At 31.6% G+C, this 24,402-nt stretch overlaps 1 protein-coding gene across 1 annotated transcript; it reads right to left on the bottom strand.

The window, feature by feature from the left end:
- Positions 1 to 38: 38 nt before the first annotated feature.
- LOC145320374 (uncharacterized) lies at positions 39 to 24,273 on the bottom strand. Its single transcript, XM_080162787.1, has 5 exons — positions 24,184 to 24,273; positions 23,472 to 23,627; positions 954 to 1,055; positions 745 to 776; positions 39 to 289 (listed from the first exon to the last, which is right to left on the bottom strand). Exons 1-5 carry the CDS (start codon positions 24,247 to 24,249, stop codon positions 112 to 114), a joined length of 534 nt encoding a protein of 177 aa, XP_080018913.1. The 5' UTR covers positions 24,250 to 24,273; the 3' UTR covers positions 39 to 111.
- Between the last annotated feature and the right edge of the window lie 129 nt (positions 24,274 to 24,402).

The following is a 24,402-nucleotide window of genomic DNA, read 5'->3' on the forward strand; positions in this document are numbered from 1 at the left end:
ATTTTTCTCTATTGATAATATTTTGCGTTTGTCCATCTATGACTTTTAGTGCTTCGCGACTCTTAAACGTTATATCATTTATTTTTCATGCAAAAAATAAGCAATGAATTATTATATTGATTCCTGTGGAGCAAGATTGCGCCGTCCTAACAACGGAGAGCCCAATTCACCGCCACTCCCGCCGAATCCGCCCCGCCCTCTGTTTGAACCGCCGGGCCCGCCGATACTATTGCTACTACCACCAGATCCATTGCTTATTGGCCGTCCGTTACGGTCGAGTCCAGGTATTCTGAAAAAATTTGCATATGATGATTGAATTAATGTTTAAGTGCAGTGGCGTGCGAAGCACTTTGTCTAGGGGGGGGGGGGGGGGCATTATGTAGATTTTGCTAAATTTTCCCTCCCCCTATATAAAATTTTTTTTTAAGAGTATTTTTTGATCTTTTTTTTGGAAACTGGGAATTTTTTGCTTTTTGTAGGGTAGGGGGCAAAAAGGGGCATTTTGGTCGCTAAGGGGGGGGGGGTGCGATTGCCCCCTTCGGTTCGCACGCCACTGTTTAAGTGTAGGATTAAATGAAATATTTTAATGTAAACCAATAATAACTTTTGGTCCCTCTTAGCATTAAAATTCATTAATCCACTTTTATGTTAGGTTAGGTGGACAATTCTAAGGGGGTTAGGCCTCTCAAACTTATAACTAACAAAATGATAAAAATAATTAAAACTATTTTGGGAGCAATTTACCTTAGTTGAGTTGGTCTTTCCTGTCCAGGGACCTGTAATAAATAGGGTTGTAAACTTATTAAATATTTTTCCTCTAAAGATTTGATGTTTTTAAAAGTAAACCATTGTATTTAGATTTTTTTATTAACAAAATAAAAAAATAATATTAGTTTACTTATTTTACTATTTTTGTTAAAAATAAAAAGTAATTAAAAAGTTGACATCCATGCCTGTAGGTAGGACATCTTGCTAAGGCTGGTTGGAAGAGTCAGCTGTTTTGACCCGCCAAATCTCCGCCTCCGCTGGGATGTTGGGGACTCACAGCTGCTCGCCTGAAAAGTAGGAATTTATAAATATTTGCTTTTCTAGTACAATTATATTCCGTTAAACTGTAGCAAATTCAACAACAAATAAGTGCTCCTAGAGGCCTCTAGGGGGCACTAAAGAAGGGGAGAGTAAAATTCGATAACCAACCCATTTATTTTTATTTTGGATTTAAAAAAATTTAATTAGGGGGGAGGGGAATTTGGGGTCGATCCCTCCTCTCAAACTACATTTTATCGTTTAGTTTAAAAAAATAAGTTTTTTTTTGAGGGGGGTTAATTTTTATCTAGGGGCTATTTCTCTTCGGAGGGTGGTGGTACCGTCCACCGAAATACTTATAAACCTTCCGTGGACCTATGTGAAGCTACCCTATAAATGAGAACAATAACAGTTCAGCGGTTAGCGAGATCCTTCTGTACTGACATCCTGTTACTTTATTACATGGATTTCTTATTTTTAGCATTAGCTTGTATATTAGAGTTACTTTTATAAGAAGTAAATTTTGATGAAGCTTGAGAAAATTTCATTTTAGCTCAAAAATTATTATTTTAATATATGTTAAAGAAGTGCACTATATACACTACTATGTCAACATTTGAATATTATATTATCAAAGTTAGTAACTGCAGGCCGGGTCCCATCTGAATTATCACTTAGTTATACCAATTTACAAACCATATGGAAAAAATGCATAGTTTTGGTGTTTGCAAATTTGAAATTGATGACACTTATAAAGTATTTTTCAACTAATTTTAATGTAAATGATTAGTTTGTTTGTAAGCTTTTTCAGAGACAGCGCAAAATGGCACCAAAAAAATGACGTCATACAATAAAATTGTCCAATAAGAAGCTAGTATATATTGTAATTGACAAAGGGTAAAATTTATACTCGCCTTTCATTGGTTCTTTTATCGTATGATGTCATTTTTTTGTGCAATTTCGCGCTGTCTCGCTTTTTCATAGATATGGTTTACAGATATTCTTTATTGGTCATATTGATGACTAAAAAACTTTGCCTAAAAGACAGCATTTTAAACAAGAAGTGTTTACAGAAAATGCTCTAATTGTAATTAAATTATTATAGTACTAGCGGCTTCGCCCCTAGCCTCCGGCCTCTAGGGGCTTTGCCCCAAGAGGTTTGATCAAACCAATTTTTTGTATTTTAGAAATAAAAGAAAAATATTTTTTAAAAATTTCTTTGGGGGGGGTAATTTTTTGTTTTTGTTTTAGGGGGGGGGGGGGTAGTCGACCCCACTATTTTAATTTTAGTTTTAAAAAGAAATTTTATTTTTTTTGAGGGGGGGGGATTTTCATTTTTGGGGGGGTTGGAGGTGTCTCACCCCCAAAGAAAATAGTTATAAACCTTCCCGGGAACTATGAGAAGCTACCCTGTTAAGGAGAACCCGATCGGTTCAGCGGTTAGCGAGATCCTTCGCTACAAACAAACAGACAAACAGACAAACAAACAGACAGACAGACAGACATCGTTCTACTTTGTATTATAGATTACAATTTATAATTTTTAAATATAAGGAAAATAAAACTTTGTGTTATTTTTTAGATTTTCAAATGTGATAATTCTTGTGAAGTACCCAGTAAAAATTTCTTTGTCTGTTGTTTGGATGTATTCTCTCTCTCTCTCTCTCTCTCTCTCTCTCTCTCTCTCTCTCTCTCTCTCTCTCTCTCTCTCTCTCTCTCTCTCTCTCCATCTTTGTTGAATATTAACAGGTTAAAAGCTATCTTTCTCACATTTCCATTTTATAATATTTCAAGAATATGTTAACGATGCCAGAGGCTGCACTGTAGAAAAATAATTGGGTAAAAAAATATAATATTTGTAAAACCTTATCTAAGACTAATTTTGCTTTCACAGTATATTCAAACATGGTATAATAGTCAAATGATTTATGAAGATTCCTGTAATATTAAGGTAAAAGTTTGAAAGCATAAATGCATATACTAAAAACGACAAAATGTATATTTTTGGAAATGGGGATTTTCATATAAATTGGGCATACTTTTTGTATCCATAGCATCTAAACGATTTTTTTATCAGGAATTTCTTACTTTTTTTGGAAGGGGTTGTGCTTCAGGTATTAATTCATGTGTGTGTAAAATGCATTACTTGTCATTTTATAATTATTCATATCAAAAATCTTTTTTACAGTGTGTGCTAGCTTTCCAATGAGACACATCTGCTACTTTGTACACCTTCCTTCCATCCACCATAATCAATTTATCTTTCCGTCTACAGCTAAACATGAATACAACATACAGTTAATAATCTACAAGGTCTAGAGCGGATTCCATCCCACTTTTCTCTTTTCATTTACAGTTAGATTTCTACCTGGAACCACCAGCTAGTTATATGTAACTGCAGTGAATCTGTGGGGCTCCATAACCCAACTCTTTTCTATACTACCACCTGCCTTTTCTTATTAAGTCATTTATATTGTAAATGTATATGACTGAATATTATTTAGTAGCTACTTTTTATTCTTATATCAGAAACTAAAATAACACTTCACTTTTTTACTGTACAGCAGATTTTAATATTACTGTATTTCTGAGAAACTTAAAATTGTATTTAATTCAGAGGGTTTTGATTATTGTATTTTTTGTACACAAATGCTCTTACAATATTCGGTATATAAATAGTTTTAAGTATTAGGAAAACTTTGAAGGTATATAATAGGCTACTAAATAATAGCTTTATTTTTTCTTTATTCCTCTCATATAAATTTCACCAAAACTTACAATAATTTTATATTGTGTAAAATTTGTAATTAATGAGATAGGAAATATTTAGTTTGGTGATTGAAATTTAAACAGTAAATACTTTCATCTTTTCCTTTCCAAACAAGTTAGTTAGAGTCCAGCTTAGTATTCCCAATAGATTTAAAAGATTAGATGTTTCATTAGATCAATAACAGAACAATAATTATAGTTGATAACTAAAGACAGTAATAGTAGTAAGGAAATCATATTTTAAATAAATTGTTTCATAAACAGGTTTTTTAAACATATGAAAGAAATTTAAAATTACTAAAAAAATTACTTTTTTTGTAGAACTGAGGGGCTGAAGGCCTTAAAAGTACAGATACATTGTAAATGAATTTTGTAAATGAATAATTAATTATTCTATGTCTCTCTGTTGTTTTATTCTATTGCAACATAATAATTCCTCCAATATTATATCAAAGGTTTTCCTTATTTTCATGTTTGGCCAAGTTGAATTTTGAAATATGTTTAGATTATGTTTTATTAACAAACAAAAGAGCATAAACAATTGCAAAATGAGCATTTTATTCAAATAATTATAATTACATAAAATATTATTCTATTGTGCATATGATGAAAAAAAAACAGAGAAAACAATAACCTATATATTGCTGTTAGAATATTATAAATATTGTTGATCAAAGTTAGATTTTTGGAAATAAATGAACTACTATCTAATAAGATAATAGTATTTACATCATTATAATATTACCAGAGCTGGATCTTTAAATCATTTTAGTGGTGAGCCAGATCGGGCTGGCTCACCTCGATCTGGCTCACCACTAGAATGATTTAAAGATCCAGCTCAGCTTTCCACTTTTACTATCAATTAAATTCTCTATAATATGATACCATACATGATATTTCAGTATGGTTCAGCTGCCAGTTCAAATACAGCATAAATCAACTGAATTCAAAGACCAATTAAAAAAAAGAAAACAATTATTAATAATAACCAACAAATATACAAATTATTAATGTTTCAGGCAAAACAGGGTTTTAACTTTTTAAGATTCTTTACAAGGAAAACTGATTGGTATAGGGCACTATAAGGAAATTTAAACAAATATTGGAAATAGATTCATGAATCACAATAGAGAAGAAAATGAAGGATACAGAGTAAACTTTATGTGAATCTTAATTGTACAAAATTTCACAGGAATAGCTAAAGGTCTTATGAAATATTTCCATGCATATCATCATGCTTAAAGTACATTTATGTATTTGGAGGAATCTTGAAAATATTTGCAAATTGCATTATGCACATGACGTCATCAATCTGCTTTGTTGTGTTTATGTAATAGGGATGAAGATATGTGAGGTAGAGTGCTTGACAGGTATGCTAACAGTCACAAGGATTGTGATTATCAAAAAAAAGATATATCCAAATTTTGTACATTTGGTGATGTTTTTTTCCATTATGAATTATAGTTTGTTATCACTGTTTTAAACAAGCCATCACTGCAAAACTTACCCATAGCCAAGTTGTAGATAGCTGAATCTACAATTATGTCAAAAAATTACATCCCCATCAAAACTTTTTGCCACACTATCTAGCATTTGCAAATGTAGTGATTAATAGATTTTAAATGCTATGAAAACTTAACTTCAACAATTAGTTAGCAATCTTTTGACTATCATAATGCAACTTTTACAACAATCAGCCAGAAAGCTGCATTAACAACTGTCAACTGCCAAGCCTTAAACTAGAACACAGTGTCCTATAATTTAGACTATTATATTCTAATTCCAGAAACCTTATTTCTGTCACAGGTATGCCTGAAGGTATGCACAATACTCATTGGAGTGGGAAATGCATCTCGAAAATTATTTGTTGAGGCTTAGAATTAGCTTTGTAGTAAATCTTATTGGTTTGCTAACAATTCACATTGTGTTGCTTTAATTGATTAAAGATCAGAAAAGTCTAAATTCATTAATTGTAAAAAATGTTTATAAATTTTTATTTATTAAGAATTATTTTAAGATAGGTTTCCTTGTTTGTTAAAAGATTTTGAAAACTAAAAAAATATAGGACCAGACAGTAAAATGTTCCTCCTAACAATTGTCTTAAAAAAATTATGAAATTCAAATGCTTTTAACGGCCAAACAGTGAAACTTATAGATTATGTTCGCAAAAAATTTTAACAGACAGAAGAAGGCCTACAAACAATCTGCTATAGTCATTGATCAATAATGCACACTTATTTCTCAGTGTACATAAATGCGCAAAAACACGACTTATTTTACAAGTTTTTTTTCAGTGAAGCTTTCCCTGTGCATCATTGGATCTTGACTGTTCCAGATGATTTGTGGAACTTCCTATGCCCCTTAAAACGGTGTGAGGGCATAAAATGTATATTAGCAATGTTAAAATTCATCGATTTTTGGAGATATTAGTTACCAGAAGCATTTTTCCGTGAACTGCACTAAATCCAAAACATGAGATTGCTATAATTCAAACTCTGACATTATTGTGATAATCTGCTATTTATTGATAATATGTATTTTAATATCTATTATTTTGTTGCATGATACCATAATATTGATTATTAACTAGATGATATGAAAGATTTTATACTATGATAATCTTGTTCTCCTGAACACTATATTTCTTATATCAAAATGTAATTTGAAGATATTCATAGCTTTGTCTAAAAGGGTTGAGAAAAAATATAAAGCTTTATGTAAAAAGGACAAATATGTTAAAAGTTAAGACAATAACAAGATATAAATCATAAATATTATTTTAATACAGAAAAAATGCATTTTAATTTTGATTGATTGATTGATTAGCCATAGTCTCTTAGGGTTTGGACCTAAGTAGTTATGGAGTAGGCTGAGACACTTTAGTATAGCCACTTGGGCTTTTAAGCTCAACGTTCAAGCACATTATGACTTGACCCGCTATCTCATGAGAGCTACTCATTATTACCTCACCCTCACAGAGTATGGCAGGACTTCCAAATTATGTCACCATAATGATTGATGCTCTTTGCAAAGGAGCTTGGGATAAGGGTAGTACTGATATTATGTACTTGACTATTAAGAATCTAGACTTACTCAATAATCCCCTTCTTACACAACCAGGGGAAGTTGCGTGAATGTATTCAACTGAGAAATTCGAGTTGCCACATGGGGACTAGAACTCGAACTCTCATCACCGTTAAGTCAGTGCATTTTAATTGAACAATTTTAATAATTTAAAAGGTACAGTTCAGTTGAAAGGTACATTTATTGATGTTTATTTCTTCAATTTAGACATGAATGTTTTAAACACCTAGATTATTTGAGCTTCACTCCTTGACAGAAAAAGGGATCAGGATGAAAAAAATTATGCAAATCTTAGCATTAACTTTTGGTTTACCATTTCTTTTTGCATTATATATTATTCAAATATTCTAACATTATAATCTAATCCTCTGTACTAAAGTAACAGGATGTATATCTTTCTTGCTGTATCAAAAGTAAGACATTACAAACAGCAAGATCAAACTTTCTACAATTTTTAGTCAAGTATTTGCCCAGCTCTATTATTATGCTACTTGGAGGTATATTTCTAAAACAAACCAAACATAATGTGGTACTAACCTCTTATTGAAGCTAGTATGATGCAAGAACAACATAATGATTAAAATTTTTTTTTTGATATTTCTTATTTTATAATCATTTGAACATTTAATGAATATTTCCTAAGATATTATTTATTATTACTGGAATACAGTTCTTGTTATACATTTCATTTTTTTAATCCCATCTGTTTGAAAAATCTTTTCTTCAGTTTATGGGTTTGAATGGAAGAGGTGAAAATATCTAGTAAAATCTCAACAACACTTTTCTACCCTTACAATTAACAAATTGGTATACATAGGCGAATTCAAAGAATCAAAATCCATAAAGACAGGTCAAATTGTTGTCCAATGTCCTATCTGTGTACCCATAGGGGATTTGACTTATTATAAAGGATCAACAGAACTGAAACTTTTTGGTGTTCAAACATTGATAATGCCCTTTTTTTTAGTTAGCACAATAGTATACACATACAAATTATATTAAGAACAATACAGATAATCTTATTCCATATTCAGTAAAGATCCTTTTCTTGCATATAATGTAAAATGATTGTCAGTATATCTAAAAATATCTAAAAGTTGCCAAAAAATCTATAAAAATCAAAAGGCTTTGTCAGAAATTTCTAATAATACAAAGCAGGAACACTAAAGTTGACTCATAACTCAATAAGCCAATACTTTCCTTTTCAAACAATTTCGACCAAAATTCTGAAAAATTCTGCTAGAGCCAAGAGAGATAGAGTGAGATAGGAGAGAGTTGAAAGAGAGAGAGATAAAAGTGGATTTTAGCAGATAATTTATTTAGCAACATATTTGCTGGATCTATTTAAAGAAAATAGATTGAGTAGAAAAGAGGGCTACTGTTCTAAAACTCAATGAAAGATCAGTGTTACCCTACTATGATATTTTAATATGAGGATGGTGATACCCAATAATGACATCCAATAATAAGGTTGGTATTTTCAACAGGAGTAAAATGATATATGTATTCTATTGAAAATTCATATTCCGCAGAAAAAAAATATGAAAAATAATTATTTATCCCATCAAATTATTAACAGCTTTTTGCAGATATAAAATTGTACAATTATCAGATTTTAACCAGTTTTGTTAAACTTGAGATGCCAAAGGCATAGGCTAACAAAACTAGTTTTAATATTATGATTGTACATTTTTATATTTGTAGAAAACTGGATATAATATGAAGCTAGACATAATTTATGGTATTGCTAAGAACAAGCTTTTTAATTTGGGGGGGATACAATTTTTTTAAAGTTGGGGGTAATTTGTTTTGGGGGGGTTAAAATGGCGCGCGAAGTGTGCCGCAAATTTTTTACCCCCCCCCAAAAAAAAAATTTTTACTCCAGGGGTAAAATTTGCTTGGGGTGAGGGGTAATTACCCCCCCTTGAAATCTGTTGGCAGAAGAAAAATATTTTTACCCCCCCCCCAAAAAAAAAAAAAATTACCCCCAGGGTAAAATTTTTGAGTACCTACTTTACCCCCCCTAATTGTTGGGGGGGGGGGGGGGGTGTTTGACACCCCCTCCCAAATGGTTGGGGTAATTTTAATAAGGGGGGGGGGAGTAAAATAAAAATATTTTGGAGCACCCCCAAATTCGTTTGGGGGGGGGGGGTAATCACCCCTTTACCCCCCCATTGGAGGTCCTTGGCTAAGAACCAGTTCTAATTCACTGGATATTCATCAGTTTCAAAGGAATTAGAAAATATTAGAAGCCACACTGGAAATTAATTTACACCTCTGCTACCATCTATAACTTTATAAATATTATGCCACCAAAAAATGATATTACTAATTACATTCATTTCAGATTTAAGAAAAATAAAATGGTATGTAAATATATTCTCCTATACATTCCTTTACATTTTTCTTAAGAAGATAGTAAAGTATATGATACTTAGATGATAATAAATCCTCCTTTGAATTTATTTTGCTAATTAGTATAATGGGTTAGTAACTACACAAATTGGTTTAAACAGAAAAGAGGTTAGTTTGTAAATTTTAAGTCCTTTTTAATTCTATGGTTTCCTTTTCAGAAAAATTAAAAAATAAGTTATTGGAAGGCTTTAAATTTAATTGGGAGAGATGTATAAAAAATATATAATTATCTTTACTCTTTATTTACAACTAGCGGCTTCGCCCCTTGCCTCTAGGGGCTTTGCTCCAAGAGGTGATAAAAAAAATTAAGGCAAAAATCGTAAAGGACAAAGGAAATCTCCTTCAAAAAAAAAGGACCAAGGAAATCTTCTACAAAAAAAATATTCTGTGGATAATATTTGTTAGAGCAATCGCTCTATATTAATTACATAAGGGGGTGGATTTTTTTGTTTTTGGGGGGGTTGGGGGTGTCCCACCCCCAAGAAAATAGCTTAAAACCACCACAGGACTGATAGATATATACTAAGGGATATAAGTTGGTGACTTCAAAGTTCTAGGTGAAAGAAAAGTAAACATTATATGATTTTAAGATTTTCTGTTAATATATTTTTTTGGTTTTTGCTTTTTTATATGAGAAAAATGCATTTAAAAACATAAAAAATGTAAATATAATTTTGACATAAAAGACGACATTTGAAATAGAATTGCTTTAATTTGCTAAACTAACCAATGAGAGAATTGTTTACAACCAATCACAAAGCTTGAAACTCGTTTGCAGACGAAATACAATAACAAATTATTATAAGGATACATCAATATTAGTTCAGATACTCTATAATAAAGATCTGTCTGTATATCAATAATTGCATCAAAATAAATAACAGCTTCTCTACAAATAGGTAATATATGTGTGTCTGTCTATCTAAATTTTCAAAATTAACCAACTTATATTCCTTAATCTATACATTCACACATGCGTCTGTAATCTGTAATTGCAGTGACTAGCAGTGCAGGAATACATGCTCTACAATAAGGGTCTTTCTGTACATCCGTTTGTCTGTATATCCATAAATGCATTCAATCAACAGCTACTCTACAACTACGGAATGGAGGTACCCAGGGATCTAAATGGACCAAACAATGGCCCAAGGATATCACACTAAATCACCCCTTCTGCAGATTCAATTGGTGGTTGAAACATTTGGACACATAATTTAAAGAACCAAACGATCAAAAAACATTAAAGTCCCCAACCTTGGTAGGTAAGCTAATGAATAAGAGAACCTTTTGGTACCAGTGTAATGAAGAGCCTAATGTTCCCTTCTTCCCTGGTATTTATTCCTGTCTGTATATTTAATATGATATATCCAAATTTTCAACTAATTGTAATGGTAGCGCAGCTTCTCTACAGTTATTGTATGTCTTTACATCTATATATCTTTCATTTCTAGTTGTCATGGTGCCCATAAATAGTAGCAAATATACTCTACAATTAAGGTATGTGTCTGTACATCCGTATATATGTAATTTGTAATTGCAGCCTATCTGTTCAGTAATACATTATTAGCAGCATCTTAAGTGTCTTTGTGTCGTTCTACATCTGCACTGTTGAAGGACAGTTAGTCTTGTTTTGTTTAAGCCTCAAGACAGGTATTTTAAAGGGGGGTGAAGGAAGATGGAATTGTAATATATTGGAAAGTTCATTATAATTGTTGGAAAAATAGTTTTTGTTAAAGCCTAATAAAAAGAAAAAGGATCTCTGTCTGTGTATCTGTGTACCAAATAATCTTGCTAACCAATGAACTGATATGGTTATCCTTTACAATATAGCGTTTGATATGTCCTGGGAAGGTTTATAAGTATGTTGTTGGAAGATGCCACCACCTTCCCGAGAGAAATCAACCCTAGAAAAAAATGACTTCCCTCCTCCCCCAAAAAGACAATATCTAAATTTTTTCTCCTTTAAACAACAATTGAAATTGAGGGGGGGAATCAACTTCCACCCCCCCCCCAAACTCCAAGGGCTCTTAGAGGTCTCTTGGGGTGTAGCCGATAGTAAAGTATCCTATAATTTAAAGTAGCAAGGTTTTTTCAACTGAAGCTAAAGATTACAAATATTGATGGTCTGAATTGGTTTCACTTATCAAGTAAGCTTTATAAATATATTTAGGTGGTTTTAAGCTATTTTCCTGACTTTCTTTGCCAGCCCCTAAAGGTTAGTGGCGAAGCAACTAAAAGAGTATACAGGGGAAGCCGTCAATATTAAGGGGTTAAAGCAACTCTGATGCAAAATTTTATTGTTATGTTGTACATTTTTAAGCAAAGTTTCTTTGTATTTTAGGTATGGTTAAAAAATGTTGCTCAATCGCACTCCCCCCCTCAATTATTTTTTAAAATTTTTTTGGGTGGGTAGAATGTTAGGGGGCAGGGAAAGAGTAGCTTGTAAGAGTGTAAGCAAGAGGTTAAGATGAATTAGGACAGGAGAAACATACTATTTTTGTATATATTTTTTTCGAAAATTTTCTTGTTTGAGCTTAAAAAAAAGATGAGTTATAGTCATAAAAATGGTTGACACTCTTAAAAATTCAATTATTATTATACTAAAATTTATTAAATTGTAAAATAGGACTTATCACTTGAATCTATTAATTGATAATGATAATTAAAAATGATTAAATCTAGTCTTAGTTAAATATAGTAACATTATGTAAAAATACATAAATTTGTTGATTTTGAGGTATTTTAAGGCATTTTTGCGTATTTTTTGGAGTGATTTCCGCCGGCCGCGAATTTTTTTTTATGGTTAAAAAAGCTTTAGCAGGTGTTGTTAATACATATTGATCATGTTTCCACAACCTAGAACTTTAAAATCTTAATACATAAAAAATCTTAGATCCCTTAATATATACCCTGAAGAGTAGAATCAATCGGTTCAGTGGTTACCAAGATCTTAAGCTTCAGACGGACGGACAGACATCAAGCTACTTTGTATTATAGATTATAAGATTTTATTGGAATTAGATTTTTGAATTAATGTGTCATTAGTGAGCATACTTTTCTTTCTTTAAAATATTGTCAGCTTGATACTATTGCATTTTTTATATGATAAAGATTTAAATATGAGAACAAAAAATAAAAATGCAATGTTTAATGCATCACATAAATGTATGTGTTTTTGATAAAGCTAACAAACTAAAATGGTAACACCCCTTGGATTGGATGTGGAGCATTCAGAATCTCCCTGTCTTTTTCATGTTTAAAAAAAAGAATCTTGTTTCTTTAAGGTGGGATTTATTAAGACAGAAAAAAGACCTACAGAGATAAAAAAAAGTTTTTCCTTAAAAAACACTTTTTTAGTTTTTTCTCTTTTTGGTGAGTGGTGGTTACTTACCAGCTTTTGAAAAATACTGGATGACTTCTTTGGTTCTGTTTACTCTTCTGACTTTTTTTTATCTTTATCTAGAAAGTTGAGAGAAGAAGTAATTTTTACACAGTATTCACAAACAACTTTCTTAACTCCTTCCACTTGCGGACAGATATAAGTTTTATGGAGAAAAAAAAACAAGGATGGCATAGGATACCATCAACAATGAATCATGAAAGTGAAAGTATATGAAAACAAATAAAATGGATCAAGTGGATGCTATTGTTCATTGGTCAAAGAATTAATCACAAGAAAAGTAATATCCTTATAATAAAGTAACAGGATGTGTGTGTTTGTCTGTATCAATGGATCTAGCTAACATCTGAGCCAATATGATTCTCCTTACATGGTAGCTTCTTATAATTCCTGGAAAGATTTATAACTATTTTGGTGTAGGGCACCACTACCCTCCCACTCCAAACAAATAAAAATTTCCCCCCCCTCCCACCCCTCAAATCTAATTTTAAAAAAATCTAAAATAAAATAATGGGTTATTGAATTCAACCCCATTCCTCAAGTGCCCCTAGAGGCCTCTAGGGGGCGAAGCCGTTAGTATCTCATATAGTAGGTAATAAATCACATTTTAGAAATACCTTAAATGTTTTGATATGTTTTTGTTTCAATACACAGATATATTAATTTAACATAATGAAAGTCTTTTTGAAGCGCAGAAGTCTCTAAAAAGTCCACAATCAAGTACATAATGATACTCCCACTTATATTTCAGATACTTTATACCGCTCAATGCATCTTCCATTCTTTTCTGGAAGTAGGGCCGAATAATTGTGAAGGAACAGTTTTAAAAAGAAGAAAGCACACTTAGGGGAATTAAAAACAAACATAGAAAAGAAAATTTCTTTCTGTGCATTTTTTTTTCTTTGTTACAGTCATTCTTTAATTAGAGACGAAGCCCAATCTGTCCTACTATTGATTCCTGTGACGTAATAAAAATAACGAAGGTGAGAGGAGAAGTAGGAAAGAAAACCCCTAAAATAGAGATGGAAAATCCCACATTTTTATGACGTCACAGGAATCAAAAGTAGGACAGATTGGGCTTCGTCTAATTGGACATTCTAACTATAATTTACATTCTTATCGTTACAGAAAATCTATATTTCTATGTTTTGCTGATATCCTTGTTTAATCTTCCAATGGTCTATCACTGATAACTAATTCAATAAACTGACTATAACCTCTTGTCTGAAGCAGTTTCTTTTAAGTAGCGAAGCACAAAACAATTGTTGATTAGGTTTTGGACAAAGAGATTTAAAGAGTATTTGTTAAAAACAAGATTAAAGTAATATATATAGAGTGATAAATAGCTATGAAACCATTTTCCCTATTCAAAGACCTATGGTGTTGCAGAAGGTTGTTTATCGATAACTTTATTAAAACAAGAATAGATTATTGGAGAAAAAATCACAAACCTTTCCAAAGTATTTTTTTAATATTTATATTTTGGAGCATGACTGACAGACCGACGGACAAAGTAAATTACATACTGGATGATCGTTGGTATAGTAACTCATTGCCCACATTTCCCACATTCTGTTACAATCTGACAGCTAAAAAAAAGTCTTTTTTGCAATTATTGTCGTGACAAAAATCATAAAATAGTCAATTAAAGGCCTTTTTTATAAATGATTTTTTTATTAAAAAGTCATTTAGCAAACAAATTTTAGGATATATTGGCCATATTATGGAGAAGCTCTATTCCAATAATGATTTAGAAAATTTTCAACTAAGATTCTTAAATGTAATGATACTGATTGATTACAAGTCTTTATAAAAAGAAAGGAAATTACGAAAACAAGAACAAACAGAGACGTCACCGAAACTGTCCCAATTTTGTATAACTTTTGCGGAACAAGTTCCAATTACGTCATATTTTTCTTTCCCGAAAAAGAGAAGGGAGAAAGAAAAAAAAGGGAAGGGGGGAAGAAAAAAGAGATGGGAGAAAAGGGGGTTTTCCCCATCTCTTTTGAAGAGATTTTCTTCCCCCCCCTCCCTTTTTCGGGAAAGAAAAATATGACGTAATTGGAACTTGTTCCGCAAAAGTTATACAAATTTGGGACAGTTTCGGTGACGTCCAAACAGACATTAACACTTGTATAGTGTCAGAACTGAATAATCATAATATAAATGTATAAGATTTAAAGCAAAATTGTAAGTAAATTTGTTGAAAAACTGCTTGATTCAGGATAAAGTTTATGGACATACTTACATTTTTAGGACTTGATTATAAAGTTGCTTCGCTTATTACATTATACTTTGTTGTTCCAGGAATCAATATACCAAAAATCAGATCAATCGGATGATAAAATCACATAAAAATTTGTTGTTAAAAAAGTAAAAAAATCAACATGTTTAAAATGGGCGTACGAACATTTTGGTGATGATTATAGAGTTGCTACGCTTTCTAAATTGTACCTAACTATTAAAGGAATCAACATGCAAATTTAAAATCGATAGGACAATTCTAACATGCCTAAATTAACGAAAAATTATCTTTTGTTACTCTAAAATGACATTATTTTTTTTATAGTAGTAACCTATCCCCGATCTTAATATATAGTTTTACATAAGTGATTTTGAGCGTTGGATATTTGAAAATTTTGCAAAAATCCAGAATAATTTTGTTGATTTTTAATATTTCATTATATTTTAGTAGTTCAGCAACTCTGTAGGTAGAGAATATCTGTACGTTTGTCTAATTGTATGACTCAAATTGCAACTCATTTTTAAAGAAAATTTAAACGAGTCTTACCTCATGTTAAGTTGTTCGAATATTTCCTTTTTAATTTCTTGTATATTGCTACAGATTGAAATACAGATTTTATCATAAGCTTATTACTATGCTGAATAAGAATAATTTTATCCAAAAATAGTTCAGCTACAATTTCAAAGAAAAAATGAGTATTAAAATGTAAAAAACTTTAATTTAGAAATGTTTTAGATCAAATTAGGCGATAAGCCGTGATTATGCAAATTCCCTGTAGAGAACTGGTAACCCCCTCCTTCTTAGTTTCTTAGTTTTTGGTTTGTTTATTACTTTAGGTTAAGTTATGATAGGTAACATAAGTACAGCTTAGCCCTGCAGTGTCAGAGATCTAGCTACAGATTAGAGGCACTAAATACAAAAACGTGTAGATTTCCTTGACTTTCTGAAAATAGATATTAATCATTTTAGGAAGTCTAGGCAGATTATAACAGCATCCCTGTGTCCTGTATTCAAAATAACATCACATTATAGTTACATATAGTTTTGGTGACATATTCTAAAGTAATTCTAGAGTATTCAATATCCCTAGAAACAGACTAATATTGTTGCTTCATAAGCATTTCTATTTCAAGATTATTTTTGGGAAAAAAGAGACAAAATGGACACAAACATGTAAATATGATTATTGTAAGTGTACATCAATGCCCTGTAAAACTGTCATGCTGTAATTTTATCAATATAGAAATATAGCAATTGTTATGATTATTAGAACAGAGTTATATGAAGAATAAGGGATTTCATTGGCAAAGTATACATTCTGTCGAGACAATCAAATTAGCCCTTAAAATATTATATCATTTGGGGGCATTTGAATTTGTTATTTTTGTAATTACAATTTGTTGCCCTGCTAAGTTTAAAAAATAGAATATTATTTTTTTCATTTATATACGAAAATGTTTTTAATATTTGTTCCTGAATTCTTTGTCTGCTATGCTAATCTAAGAACGCTTGTGTTGACATACAATTTGATATCAACTATACATAGTGCGAAAACAGTAACATAATCTGAAATTACTACAATAAGAGCTGAAAACCAAATATTTAGAACTATAGCAAGAAGTTCTTAATCAAAAAATTTTGTGTTGTCAATTTATCAACTTAGTCTTATGTTGATTTAATAGCAGCACCTAAGGTTAGCTGGAGTTGTAGCATAATTGGGTTAAGAAATGTCAGCCCTTGAGTGTTATTAAAGTCGAGAATACAGGGAAAGGCCCATAGAAAAATATTTTCGTATTAAATTTTCCATATCTGCATTTTTAGCTGGTACGTATGAAGTGGAAAAAGAAACTAATATTACTTCGGCTCTCATTGTCCTTTCCTTACCTATCTTAAATTAAAACATATCTCATGACATCATATAAGAGACGTATTTTGTAAGGCACTTTTGAAATATAATCAATATTTTATTTTTGTGGGCTATTATATAACTTCTGTTTTTAGATAAGCCTGAAGTTTTATAGTTACTATTTTGTTTTTATTATTTTGCCTTATCATCCTAAGAATCACCATTCAAAAATATTATGTAATATTGTTAATTAATTATGAAAATAAATAACATTATCTAAATGGTACTAAATACACAACAACGAAAGGAAAATTCCTGTAATACATATTTCTTTTGTAAACAACATTCTTTGGCAAATAACAAGGATGTCATTGTATATGTCCTAGGTAGCTTTTATACATAATTTTGTAAAAAAAATATACATATTAAAAAATCTTTTAAGATATAAGAAAAGTAGTAGTGTAGGTATTGGTTAAAAGGAGAAAGTTTTCAATCACTGCAATACTGATATGTTGACAGTGAAAGCCAGACAAACGAACAAAACCTAATTAATGAGTAGATTCACTTTCAAAAAAGTGATTGTCATATACTTATAGAGTAGCTACACTTTTAAACATTTACTACTACTCTAGTGATTCCCAATGTAAAAACCATGTAATTGGTTTTCTCAATTATTTCCAGAAATTACCCTCTCAAAATTTGGGACAGATAATCTAAAAAAAAGGAAATAAAAAGAATCTGGCAGCAACTGCAGCATATTAGAGACGTTAAAAATAGTATTTGCACCTGATAAGGCCAATACATAACACAAATAGAAATGATATACGGGTAACTGGATCTATTAATGGGCATAAATAATTACTGTTACAGTTGATGGAGCCTTTATAGGCTTCTTTTAATTTTGAAGTGTCTGCACAGATATTTGACAGTTTTTGTGAACCTTGAAAAAAAGAATTGAACCTTGAGCGTTTAAAGTTCAAAATGTAATATGATGTATAAGTGGTATCATGCAATGAGTGAGGAAATATTGGACTGTAAATTGGTCCCCAAAATTTCATAAACACATTTTCTCATACGTTGGCTTAAAAACTAGATTAGGTAATACAAACTAAGCAACACTCTTTACCACAAATAATTTGTTTCTCTCTTAGGAGTAAGTTTGTTTATCATAATTGGGGCTGTTTATAAATTTATTTTTCCATTTTTTGATTTTTGAAGATCCTTGTCGTTTATTTGTCCGTAATACTTTTCTATAGTTTTTCATGAAAAATGTTCCAATCTTAAATTATACCACTCCAAAATGGAGGAAGATAAAAAGCGGGGAAGAGTATCCTTTTCATATATAAACAGAAGTAATTACAAAAGAAGATTAATTATTATAAAAAATAACCGTATTTAAAAATAGCAAAATAATCTATGCATGGTAATTATACTTATGTTCAAAAAGTAACGTAGCATTAACAAGGTAGGTGAAAATTTTATTAATTATGTAAAAGCATTCATTATTGGGACACACAGAAAACTGTCCCGAATTTGTATTAATTTTGAGGAACAAGACTCTAGTGACGTCATATTTTTCTTTCCCGAAAAAGGGAAGGGGGGAAGAAAATCTCTCTTTAAAAGAGATGGGGAAACCCCCTTTTCTCCCATCTCTTTTTTCTTCCCCCCTTCCCTTTTTCGGGAAAGAAAAATATGACGTAACTGGAGTCTTGTTCCTCAAAATTAATACAAATTCGGGACAGTTTTCTGTGTGTCATTATTGGCATATATATTAATATAACTTGTAATGAATAACCCAATCAACATCTATTGTTCCTTAGGAGGGAAAGTACAATGACAAATAAATCTGCAACCATTTTTACCTCTAAAGAGAAAGGAAAGAAATGTGAATTTTAAAAAAAAATTATCATCAATTATCGTGTCCTTAAAACGTTTTGAACCTAATTGCAATTCTTAATCAAGGGGGGGGGGAGTTCTGACACTTTTGCGTAAACAGTGATTATAGGCTTTGTCTTTGGACTGAGAGGATAGGTTATTAGGGATAAAATCATTCTTATATGATGATTTTAAGATTTTTTGGATAGGCCTCCAGGTTCCGGAGCTCCAGGCCTCCAGGTGGTCTCTGTACAGGTAAAAATTAAAAATAAGATTTTTTTTTGAAGAGTTAGAAGTTAACTTATAAAACAAAATATACTTCTTTTTGATTGTTATTCACATATTTGAAGAAAAAACATACATATTTTGTCTCATAAGCTGACATCTAACTCTTAAAATTTTTTTTTTTTCATTTTTACCTGTAGAAATGGAAATAAATAAGTGCTCTATTGGTTCAATAATCAAACAACATGAGCATCTGCGGTGCACTATCTCTTCCAAATGAAGTATTCCTTTTATTTTAGTTAACAAGCCAAAAGTCCCGTATATCATTTTTACAGCACAAACTGTCCTTTGCCATTAATTTCACTAACATAATTCAGTATCTCCCTTTGTTTTAGCTATTGTGTTTTTTTCCTCTTATATGAAAAAAATTATTTCAAATATAAAAGATTTGAGGAAATTTGAGAAAATTATGGCACACAAGTTTTTCTTGATTGATAAATATCTTTACCTGCAAATATTTGTAAATATTTTGTTATAATAAACAATGGGTTAGGAGGGAGGGTGGGTGTTTTTGGACTATTGTATATTTCAATTTCAATTATTATTATATTTGACAACATTTTTGTAAGTGAATAATAGAATAAAATTTAATACAATTATTGATAATGCAAAAAACATATGATTATAAGCAAATAATCTAGTATTCTTTTAGTAATTTAGTAATATTTGAGTAATTTAATGATTTTTTTTGTAATTTAAGTCTTTGGTTTGTTAAAGAAGGCTGTTTTACTACCCCTCTTTCTAGAAGCTAGATGCGCAGCGGCTAGTTTTGGATTAAAACCTTTTTGCAAATTCGCATTCATTTAGTAGGTCCAATTATTTATCTGGTAAAAACTTAAGGCAAACAAAGTGAATTAGTTTTTCAATAAATGCGCCATTCTTTACAAAGCAAAGATTTGCTTCAGTTAGAGATTGTACGTATGTTAAATAGTTAGGTTAAATGCAGGTAGGAATGGAAACTTTTAAAATCAAATTCTCTCATTCGTCATTCAAACCAGCAGTGTTTAAACTTTTCAACCAATAATTGTAACATGAATTATAATTCTTTCAATTTGATTAAAGAAGGACACCTGTCATATCAAGTGCATGGATATTTGATAATGGTAAGCTTCGAATTTAAATTCCGATCTATTATGTTCCAATGAATCATTCATGGGACGGGGATAAAACTCTTACCAAAGAAAGTTTATTTTTTATCCCTCAACTAAACAATTAAAAGCCTAAATATTTGTGGAATTAATGTAAGAGACCCCTTGCAGATTCAAATTATACAATTATAGATCGGATTATTCATTTATCCTGGCGGTCACAGAAGATGTTTAAACCCAGGTAAAGTAAACCAAAAAAGACCTTTTCTATATCTATAAAAGGTATTATCCTCTTAGAATTTTTTTTTTCAATTTGGAAAATTTGAGTACCCCCCCCCCCCCCTCCCCGACAGCGAACTATGATCTCTGGCCGCAGCGCTCGGCTCCCTAGCCTGCCTAGCCGCAGCGCTCGGCCTCCTTGCCTGCCTAGCCGCAGCGCTCGGCCCCCTTGCCTGCCTAGCCGCAGCGCTCGGCTCCCTAGCCTAAAACCTAACCTAACCTAAAATAGTTGTTCGTCGTTGTCGGGGGGGGGGGGGGGGGGGGAGGGGGGTACTCAAATTTTAAAATTTGAAGAAAAAAAATTTCTAAGAGGATAACGCCTATAAAAAAAAGAAAAAACGAATTTAGCTATATTTAAAAGTGACCTGAAACAAAAAATATTAGATACCAGGAGCATAATGCTTAATTAATCAGCACTTTGTTTTTACTTATAAAATATTATGATGGTTACTATGGATAGTGTCATCATTGTTCATTTACATTTAGAGAGTTTCTAAGTTCATGCTAGCCCTTATGTCTAAAATTTTAAAGATAATAAACATTACAATATAATCTTTATCTTAAAGAAATTATGTTGTAACTACATGGTTGAAAATATTTCTAGAACCAGACCTTATTCTGCGGTTATTTCAGATAATTCTATCCTCCTAAAGGTTTAGAATATATTTCAGATAAGTATAATGAACAATGCTTGAAAAAACTTTAGAAAAACTATTTTTTAAAGAAGAGTATCTACTGTACAACTGCCTGTAAAACGGTCGCTCATTTTTAGGGTTAAATTTATCTTTCTTGTTTATCGACGGGTTATAAACATTAATAAATAAAAATTCGGCTCATGAATATCCACGTGGATACTCAGCTGGTATTGAGCCAAAAATTCTTATTGACGAAATTATCTATCTAACAAATGTTAGTTCATATATGAATTTTAAAGATGTACCTTAGGTTTAATCTCTACCATTGATTAAAAAAGGCCAAAACCTGCCTATATAACCTAAATATTACAGATATCACAGTCTAGTGGTTTCTGAAATCTGAATGGACATAAATTCAGCTACGAACCCAGTAATAGTGTCTGACTGATTATGACGTAAGAAAAAAAATTAGCCAATGAGAGGTCATTATTGACCAATGGTAAAATTTATAGTGGCTTCTCATTGGCTAATTTTTTTTCTTACGTCATAATCAGTCAGACACTATTACTAGGTTCTTCAGCTACTATTGTTGTTTATAATAATTTTATATATTGTTGTTATTTCTCTGCTTCTATAACCCAGGACTTCATGGTATAGGTAAATTAAATAAAAATTTGGCTTAAAAATATGTTCATAAAAGCAATGAGTTCGAGTCTCCGCAAATTCTACATCTTAGAAGGATTAGAATTTCCTTTTAAGTCAAGGCATATAGACACTACTCAATACTATGCAGAGTTAGGACTTTCAGACAAAGGTTTATTTGTCCATGGGTTGTCAGTTTCTTAATAAGGTTCCTGGGGGCAAACGCAGGAGTTCCAAACGTCAAAGTGGACAAACGTCTGAGTGGACACTCTAACCTAACCTATTTTAGACCATCTTTTGGGTTTTTTAAATGTCTAACCCCTGCGGGGGGCTTATTTGTATATTCATACCTTAACCTAACCTAATCTGTATATAAATACTTAATTAAATTAATATCTTAAAACTCCTGCGTTTGTCCACTCCTACGTTTGGGACTCCTGCGTTTGTCCTGGAACCTTAATAAGTGCTAACGGTTGCGCCCTTAGCCTCTAGGCAGGTAGCCCTGACCTTACAGTTCCATAAACAGCAACGGCCATAACAGGTACTTAGAATAGAGTTTTAAATTTATTATTTTATTTATTGTATTATGTAGCTTTATTTTTAATAATATAATTTTATTAGTGAAGATACTCTAATAATTTTTTTTGTCTGTTCTTCTATTCTTTTTTTGTATTTATACTTCCTGACATCAATTCTCACACAATTATCCTATCTCTCTTTCCCTGTCTGTCTTAGTTTAATATTTTACTATATATAGCTTTACTATTATTGTACGCATTCCTCCTTGTTCTTTACAGCCCATCTAATAATATCCCTACTTCCCTGGGTTCAACCTCATTAAACTTTTGGTCAAGTTTTTGTTAGAAGTCTCCTGTTGGAACATAAACAAGGTTGGAGCTTCTCCAAGAAGACATAGCTCATGTGCGAGAATGCATATAATAAGTAGCGCAGCTATTCTATAATTAGGGTCCATACTTCACTTTGCTAGAGTCTTAATAAAATGACCATATTTTCTCGTTTAAAAATCAAATATTTGTACACAGACTAGTACAAACTAGGGTTGGGCGGGGTATCCGGCCATTTTTAACATCCGGTCGAATACCGGATATTAAAACTACCCGGCCGGATATCCGGCAATATAATCTTTTATATCATACAGAAATTTCCTACTTTTTATATTTTAAATGCCGCCGCATCTGGCAGTCGGCAGCTAAACGACAGCCAATTTTTATAAAGAAAATTTGTTTTGCTACTTCAATATCCGGTTATCCGGCATTATAAATCAGCTGGATATCCGGTCAAATAAGTATCCGGCCCAACCCTAGTAAAAACCGACACATAGTTAAAGGTTAGCAAATCTAATGACTTCTATACACTTATTATTTTTTGTGTTACTTATAATTGTCCTTGTGTAGCAACAGTTTATTTTTATTATTAGATAGCTAAAAAAGGGAAAATCGCAGAAAAGATTTTTTGATATGTTCTTTTCAATGTTTTATCTGTCTGATATTTACATACTTATTTGAAAATATTTCTTCACTTTTTACATTTTATTGTGTGTACTTTTAGTTTTGTAGACACACATCCAGTCATTTGCGTTTCAGTGGACATGTTATAATTACTCTTAGGTTTTCAGCACAGCTTATAACCGGTTTCATTTAATTGGAAAATATATAAATCTTTGGTGGCGAAGAGTTAACTTAACTTACCAGAGATATTAAAAATATATTTCAATAAATAAATAAAATTTAAAGTAATAAGGCAAAATGTAAGCATATCCTCAAGCTTAAAGATATTGAAAATAAAAAAGTCATCCAGCAGCAAAGAACCTAATTAAAATCTTAAGTGGAGCCATCTAGCGTCTGAAATTTTGACTACTAACCTGTAACGAAGACTGTCGTTGGCACCTTGACCTCCGAAGGCCATGTTCGTCCAGCCTCGTGGCGTCCTCTGGACCAGAGGACTCGACCTCGGAGCCATCAGGTTCATAATCTTCACACGAGGAATAGTCGTGCTCAGAGAAGGATACTCGACGAACCTGAATTTTTTTAGATAAGTTAATGAATATACAATACGTGGATATTGTGATACCACATACCCTGATAAAATCTTTCTTCAGCTGGATAATATATTAGTAAACCCCACCATCACATTTATGACATTACCCAATCACCCACCATTCCTGATTACGGAGGAACGTATTGACCAATACCTGAGGACTATATTGGCATTTTCAATTGAAGATAAAAAATTATCCATAACACATAATCCATTGATATGTTATAAAGTGCTTAGATACTAATGACCTATGCACATATGTTACAGAGTAAATCAAATGGATAACATCGCACAACCTCTTACAACAACAACATGTTTTGATATGCCCACAAATATCTTGACAGATTGACAGACAATACCACAATAGGAGTCAGGTTCGACAAAATGGCCTCCAGTTTAAGGATAGGCATACATTCAAGTAACCACGCAACCTCTAAAACATGTTTAGGTTGAGAAGGGAAGACTCTATAGAGAAATCACACAACCTCTTAAAGATAAAACATGTTTTTTTTTATATGCATCACGCAACTCCTTACCTTGACAGGTGTGCTAGGTACGACAAGCAGAGGTATACCCGCAAAGGTCTCCTGTTCGTTTTCCATATCTTTGCTTTCACCCGATATGCTTCGACTGTGCATTGTTGTTTTGTTATGCTATATTTTAAATACATTATCATAGAGATGCTTAGCCCTTAACGCTCCGTTTAATCGTTCTAGGAATCGTCAATTCAAAACAGAATAATTGTAATAGGTAAA

The sequence above is a fragment of the Acartia tonsa genome, chromosome 5 (genome assembly GCF_053477335.1).
Source record: "Acartia tonsa isolate MP-2025a chromosome 5, ASM5347733v1, whole genome shotgun sequence".
NCBI lineage: Eukaryota > Metazoa > Arthropoda > Copepoda > Calanoida > Acartiidae > Acartia > Acartia tonsa.